The 7,897-nt window shown below is 38.8% G+C and overlaps 1 protein-coding gene across 1 annotated transcript; it reads right to left on the bottom strand.

Moving 5' to 3' along the window:
- Nucleotides 1-4,543: 4,543 nt before the first annotated feature.
- Nucleotides 4,544-6,682, bottom strand: LOC103155870 (homeobox protein Hox-B1a-like). Its single transcript, XM_007577758.2, has 2 exons — nucleotides 5,839-6,682; nucleotides 4,544-4,965 (listed from the first exon to the last, which is right to left on the bottom strand). Exons 1-2 carry the CDS (start codon nucleotides 6,680-6,682, stop codon nucleotides 4,619-4,621), a joined length of 1,191 nt encoding a protein of 396 aa, XP_007577820.1. The 3' UTR covers nucleotides 4,544-4,618.
- Between the last annotated feature and the right edge of the window lie 1,215 nt (nucleotides 6,683-7,897).

Genomic DNA, 7,897 nt, shown 5'->3' with positions numbered 1-7,897 from the left:
CTACACCACCATAGCAGACCTCTTTCCCACGTCACAGAATTTCTAATTATGTATTTTAAATATTTGATGTAAAGTATTCTAAAAATTTTCAGTCTGATAAAATATACAATGAAGATTAATTCAGTCTCATGTTCAGCCATCACTGTCATTTGCAGGTGTCTCTTGTGCATCAGTTTTTCAGGAATACCAGGAACACAATATAAAGGTTCTGGCTGTGGACTTTTGTATGTAGAAAAAAAATATTAATTGCATTAATGCATCCCCCAGCTCACCCAAAAAATCAAAGAAATTTAGTTTAGTTGCTTAAGATAAATGTTACATGGAGACTTCTGATGTTCTGTTATGTAAATGCGCTCTTATTCATGGAAACGCCAGGATTATCTCTTTATCATGAGTCAGAAGAGATAAAATATTGGCTTTAGAAAATTAAAAAAGACCTTCAAGTAAAGCATTTGTACTTGGATGGATGCAGTACTGAGGTAAAGTACTTGGAAAAAACTCATAATCAAAAACTTACCTTTTCTAAATTAATACAACTCAAATAACTCTAATAGTAAGTTGGAGAGACTTTTCAACTACATATTCCAAGTAACTTCCTCAAAGTGAATGTTGATAGCAATTTCATCAAAATTGATTTAAGTCAGTTTACTATTTCCATTTAAATACAATTTTGCATTTACAGTGTAGAAAGTATAATTTTACTTGAATCTGAAATGTTTTAATCTTAAAGTAATTTTGAAAGACTTAAATGCTAGTGTTTGTGTACTGTGTGTATTTTGGAGAGAGAGGGAGATAAGGTGATGATTGAGCTCGCCACCCAGGCTTCAGGACAGGCATCCTTAGACCATGAGTATGCAGGGGATGAAGAGGATCAGGTGGTAGAGTCTGTTTACATGTTTAGATATCCTAGAGGGTCTCTGAAGGTCACCAGATGCAGATTCCATCCAGAAAACACCGGCTGGGATTCAAACCAAGTCCTTTCTGCTGCAAGGCTACAGTATTTGATAACAACTTATCCTTTTATGTACACCATTCTATCTGTTGTTTATACCTGCTTTTTCCCACATGGCACAGGGCAGCACAGAGATATTTAATCATACTCCCACAAACTCCATTTTAAGGACAATTTAATAAGGACAATTAGCCAACATACACTGTGAAATCCAATCTTAAGTAAGTTGAAGTAAGTTGAAATAACTTATTTTTAGAAACAGTTGAGGTAACATGTCTAACAATTAATTAAACTGAGAAATGAATTTTTGAAGTAATAACTCAGTTGTTTTAAGTGCAGCACAAACTGCAAGACGTGATTAATACTTCAACTTTGTTACATTGACTCATTTTTGGTTAAGTTGACTTTACGTCTAAAACGAAAACCCAGCCTGGATTATTTATGGATCATTTCTGCCTATCATTGTTTACACATGATTGTCTTTCCTTTTGGTTTATCAATCAGAATGTGCTGAACAAGTAAAATTAAAAATTCATCCAAATATTTTTTTATGATCTACAGAAAATGAATTGATGTTCAATAAACAAGCAGAGAAAACACCAATAGGTAACCCTAAGTTGTTGGAGTATAAATAGTTACATACTGCACATTATTTTGTAAAAAAAAAATGACTAAGCTCTGCTTCAGGGGTTGTAGTGCTTAGGTAGACCCATTCAGAGTTTGTAAACAAAGATGGACGCACTTTGTGGCAATGAAAGTATCTGTTAGACAGTTGTCAAGCTATGCTACTGCATTATCTGCAAAAGACTGTGAAACTGACATTAAAAATTAACTTTAACAAGAGACTATCGGTTTCCAGCTCTGTGGACAGTTACTGAATGGATGGATTCAAACAGAGAGAGAGAAATATTGTGTAGAGACAGATCTGGGATAAGTTCAGTTTTTGCTGTGACACAATGCATCAAACTGCGCCATGCCAAAGTTGCCTAAGTAGCTCAAGCAACCAAACCAGTCTCTTATTAAAAATCCAATAGATACTAAAGCCCTTTTGTCCGTCTGTATCCAACAGAGAGATGTGCAGTGCAGGGGATTTAACTCATCATGCAGGGCTGGTCTAATGTTGAATGAGGCCTTGAGCAGAATTTGGAGCCCCTCTTGCTGCTAAGAACATCAGCATCACTAACAGCATTTCACCATAGATTTAGTTAATTCTGGGAGAGGGGCAATCATAGCTTAATTGGCCAACCATAAAAGCAATTAATGATAATTGTAATTTACTGAGAAGTATTTAACAGAGCTCAAGTACAAATATTAAACTCACAGCATCAGATTGTAGCTATGGTAACAATACAACATAACTATGAAGATTATTATTTGCCCTTTTGAAAAGTAAACTTGGCAGCTCCTGAAACTTTTAAATTCAAATGTAAAAACAATTTCAAATATTTTAATTCGTCGATGATGAAACCATTAAATCAAATTTAATAGTATTGACATTCTGTATAAACAAATATTACATTTCTATATCTGTGGTCTGCATTTATGGGACCCCTGAAGGCCTGGCGGGCCTTAAGCAGCTTCTTAGTTCATTTATGACTTGGGCTGGTTCTAAATGTGATGGGTATTACATCATATCCCACACACATTGTGCCATCACCAGCAGAAACTAAATAAGCCTCTTTATGTGTCACAATATTTAGTTTTAATAGTCTACAGCTTTCACACACTAACATTTTTTGTTTTGAAAACTTTATTTATTTGAGCTGTTTGCAGAAATTCTTTGAGTAACCTTATTTCATTTTAGTGTAGAACAATAGGAATTCAACTTGGGGTTAAGTTGCACTCAAATTCTGGGTTAGCTAATCAACCCACTGTTCCAGAAGAAAACATTGCAATTCTACACATTATCACTTCTAATTGCTTTTAAAAGCAAAAGAAAGAATCCACCCGCAAGGGATTGACAGAAGATTTATTTGAGGTAGCTTTACATAGAAAACAGGACATGATTGGAAGTCTGTTTAAGGCAATAATACTAATAAAACTGCTCTCACCTAAAAAAAAGAATAATAAATCAGTACATTAAAATATTATGTTTACATTAGATATTTTTGCTTTCTAAGGTCAACAATATTCCGCATGGACAAAGCTGCTCACAGATGTGAATTATACAATTAAAGTGTTCATTTTTAGTATTCTCAGGTTGTGAAGGATTTTCATCAGATCAAATCATTTTGCTAAATTGAGAACACATCTTTGCACATCCTATAGTTGGAAAGGAATAACATCCTGAACATTTTGGAAAAGTTGAAATGAAAAGTATTACATTTTATGATACTACGGATTTTCTTCGCACTGCTCACTCTTATAAACATAACCACAATCACCAAAAATGAACCTGTTTACAATTAGAATATCCAAGACTTTGACATTCTGACAGGGTTGAAAAGAAGTGACAGTCTGGTGTTATGAAAACTGAAACTTTCTGCAGTGAGTTTATCTGGAAACTCATTGTTTGAGTGCACAGGCCACACCTGCATGAACAGTCTAAAACTCTTAGAACAGCAACTGAAAAACTTGATTTGGAATAATCCTATTGTACTGCAAGAGCTCTCATTTCAACAATGAAAATACAGGCATGACTTTGTCATAAAAACTTCTAGAATTTTACAGCATAAATTTTTATACCAAAGTAATAGCAATGCCTTGACTGATGTTGAATCATAGCTTGTATGGAGAGTGAGATCAAACTATCTGTTTTGACAACTAAGTAAGTTTTAGCAACATAACATGGTGACCCACGTTAGGTCCCTGAATCTTCTGGCTAATGGAAAGTAAAACTATTAAAGACAGACCACAAATGCATCTTTGAAAAAATACTTTATAAAATAGATTATATCTACTTAAACAGCCCCAATCCCTGTGAACCTCAATAATTTCAACTTTTTTAGATATTTGGCAGAACATAAAACCTTCATCACAGTTATGCTTATTTACTGAAAGAGGACATAGTTATGTTTTAATTTAAGTTCTTACATGAAACAACATTCAAAGGTTTTCAAGCATTTGCAAACTGTGTATTTTGAAACAAATGAAACTGACGGGGAAATAACACAGTCTGTACCTTTTGACATGCAGCAGGGTCTGTTGAACAACAGGCTGTTCAGTTCGGGTCCTATTTGATCCAGTTCGAGTATTGCAGTATCCCGAAATACATTTTTTGTTTTTGCCTAACGGAGATTATAGGGTTTGTCTTGGAAAATTATGGAAAGCTAAGAATGAAAATATACTGTTCATATTTGCAGATACTTAAGGACATCTCACCTTTTTGTAACTATTGTGACCTTTTGGATGCCTGGGGGTGAGTCTCATCCATTTATTGGATGTTACAAAGATCTCTTTTGTTGTTGTTTTCTATAAATAAAGATCAAGTGAAGAAAATTTCATAAAAGCAGCTTTCACGACACAAATGTATTGATTAATGTAAAACTGCTTGGCAAAAATGTAATAATATAAGATGCGCAGAAATGTGCAAAAACAACAGATAGAGGAAATGAGCAAAAAAAAAACAGGTTGTTCGGTAATGCCCTCGGATGTACAAGACTGTTGAACGGAAATGCATTTCTGGATCACAGTAATAAAAAATGTTGGTTTCCAGTGACGCTCAGACTACGTCTCGGAGCTCGGCGACGCTCCCGGGGAGGTGGACAGAGAAGAGTGGTCCGTGTCCTCCAGGTCCTTGACAAACCCTCCGCGAGTTTCAGATGAGTAGGACAGCGCAGCAGTGCCCGCTCCTTCCCGTTCGCGTTTCTTCTGCTTCATTCGTCTGTTCTGGAACCAGATCTTCACCTGGGTCTCGTTCAGTTCCAGTGTTGCTGCTATCTCCACGCGCCGCGCCCGCGTCAGGTACTTGCTGAAGTGGAACTCCTTCTCCAGCTCCGTCAGCTGCCGCGTGCTGAAGTTGGTTCGCATGGCGTTGTTGTGAACTCCAGAGAGACCAAAGTCCGACACTTTGACTGAGAACAACGGAGAAATATGTCACATTTTTTAATTGACTTATTTTTATTTAATGAATATTAATTTAAATAGCATGTATAAAAAAATGTAATAAATTATCAATTTGCATAAACACTCGATCTCTCGCATCTGATTTGAGTCATTTCATAATTTTATTAAAATGAGTCAATATTTAATAAATATTTGGTTGGACGTCCAACATTTGCCTGAATTAATCTGGATGGAATTTTCATTAAAGTGTTCGGGTGTTTTTATCCTAATTCCAAGTTGTATAAAAAGTATATGCATGTAGTTAAAAAGCCAGAACAGCCAGACATGGGGGGCTGAGCCGCTGAGGCAGAGTACTTTTTTTTAAACAGATAACAGCAGGACAATTTGAAAGAGAGAGAGAGCAGAAGAGTGATTAGATGTCGGGCCACCAGACCTGTGTTTTTTCTTCCGGTGAATAATCCCTCTCAATTCATATGCGAACTCTCCTAACTTTTAAAATTGACAATAAAACAAAAACGACGCATTTAGAAAACTGTAAAGCGAGTTTTGTATATTTAAAATATCAAGTTGCTTCAAAGTGGAGTTTTCGTTTAAGTACTTTTGCAGGTACTCAAGTAGAAACTTAAATCTGTCTGTCTGTCTGTCTGTCTGTCTGTCTCTGTCTATCTATCTATCTATCTATCTATCTATCTATCTATCTATCTATCTATCTATCTATCTATCTATCTATCTATCTATCTATCTACACAATTGTTCTACATTGTTTTACCCGCAAACTAAACATCCCTTCATAAATAAATAAATTAAATAAATAAATAAATTAAATAAATAAATTAATTAAATAAATAAATAAATAAATAAATAAATAAATAACTCACCGCCTGTTTTGGGGGGATTCCTCTTCACCTTCATCCAGTCAAAGGTTTGCCCCTGTCCCGACTGATGACTGTCCTCATCTTCCCTCCCTCGGTCCTGGGATACTGCCAGCTCTTCATACCCTCCTGCTTGCGGGAACCCCAGGTAAGCCACTGTTTCCAGACCCCCGCCAATCTGCTGCGGGTACTGAGAGCTGGCAAGAGGCCCCTGCTGCCCGCAGTACGACCCGGAAAGAGCGCTGTAGCTGGGGCCGACAACTGGGGCGGAGGTAGGAAAGGGTGATTGATGGTAGTAAGTTGAGGCCACCGACTCCTCCATAAAATACTGAGGCTGGACGGAGCTGGGAGGACCCGTGATGGCTACATACTCGGAGTTTGTAACGCACGCCTGACCTGCGTAGGCCCCGGATGTGCATCCACTGCCGTTTGTATACTGAGTCAATAATCCACTCTGAGAGCTTTGGTTCTGGTGATGTTGGAAGCCGTTGTGTGTGTGCTGTTGTTGTTGATGCTCCAGATGATTTATTGGATGGTGCTGCTGATGCTGGCTCACTCCTCCGGTCTCGTGCGCCCCTCCGATGCCCGCTGCGATGTTTCCGTACACCCCTCCGTCTGCGCTGTACGCGCTGCCACCGCCGGTCCCGTTCACCGGGACAGAGGAGCCGCTGAGGCCCGTGTGGAGAGACCCGGGGGTAACTGAGAGGCCATGGTGCTGATCCAGGGGAAGGTGGTGGTGATGCAGATGATGATGATGATGATGATGATGATATCCAGGTTTAGGGGCAGGATAAGATCCGCTGCCTGGTCGGTTACAAATAGAGTATTCCACAAAGGAGTTCATGTTGTCCATGAAGACCCGTAAAGCTGAAAGTTCTCCTTAAGCAAGAACAACAAGCCAATGAAAGGCGGAAAGAAAAACTATATCTAAAAAAACGGGAGAAAAAAACAAATCAGATATTGAAAATGTTTTCAAATGTAAACAACATCATGATAAAAAGAGATATACTGAACTGTTGGGGAAATAAATTAGCTGAAACCAGCTGGAAAAGTAAAACCATCACATTACAAACAACCGAGTTACACATGAATCATGTCCTCTGGTGTGCTGCGGTTCAGGCCGTTGATACGTGAACGGAGGGCCCTGCTGTCACTCAACCTGCAGTTTCCAGAAACTCGTCGGTGCCAGCACAGAACAACGCGAGAAGACACGCAAGACTTGAGACGCCTCTTTACTCGCTTTCCCTCAATTCTGCTCCATTCTATATTTTTCCTTCAGCTGCTCTACTTTTCCTCTTCTTCTATTCTCTGTCTTTCTCTCCTTTGTGTAACATGTTTTCCACTTCTTTTCTCCTCTTCTACCTCTGTCACGGGTCACGTGACATATTGCCTATGGTGACCAATGCAGAAGTTGTCAGCTGGCCACAGGAGCGAGAGAAACAGTGTAGTGTATGTGTTCGTTGGCGTGTGTGTGTGTGTGTGTGTGTGTGTGTGTGTGTGTGTGTGTGTGGGTGTGAGTGTGCTGGTCTGTGCGTGGCGGGGGAAGTACAGAAGGTCGGGATTCTCAGAAGAAGTGGAGTTTATGTGCGCGCGCATTGGTTCTGGCGCACACGCCTCATCCATCACTCTGCGTGGCATTAGCACGACAAAGAGGCTTCAATCAAACCGGCCCATCAATCTGATATCAGCGCGGATCTGTCAGAGCAAAGAGAGGGCCGCAGAATAAAAGAGGAGCTGTGAGCTGGTTTGCAGACCTCCTCCCAGCAAAATGCTCCCAGAACAGAACAGAACAGAACACATCTGAAAAAGCAAAAGATACAAAGGTACAGGATTCCACCATGCAGAGACAGCCTGAGGGATTCTTCCCAGTTTCCATTTGCTCTGATGTGTCTTTTACAGTTACAATGTGTAATGATTGGGTATCATTTTGATTTATCTGAACTTTCAGTTTGATCAACGTAACAACATTCCACTTAATTTGTTTCTGAAAACATATCAATGTTATTTTTACGTGATGGTTCAGACTCACAGGCAACAGCACTTACAGTCTTCATGTCAAACCTTACTG

The sequence above is a fragment of the Poecilia formosa genome, unplaced genomic scaffold, assembly GCF_000485575.1.
Source record: "Poecilia formosa unplaced genomic scaffold, Poecilia_formosa-5.1.2 Scaffold452, whole genome shotgun sequence".
NCBI lineage: Eukaryota > Metazoa > Chordata > Actinopteri > Cyprinodontiformes > Poeciliidae > Poecilia > Poecilia formosa.
The sequence above is the reverse complement of the archived record's forward strand: the minus strand, read 5'-3'. Positions and strand labels throughout refer to the sequence as shown.

Coding starts and splice junctions, on each gene's coding strand:
- LOC103155870 (XM_007577758.2), bottom strand. CDS start 6,682: ATGGACAACATGAACTCCTTTGTGGAATACTCTATTTGTAACCGACCA. Junction 4,966..5,838: donor GAGGAATCCCCCCAAAACAG/GCGGTGAGTTAT, acceptor CGTTGTTCTCAG/TCAAAGTGTCGGACTTTGGT.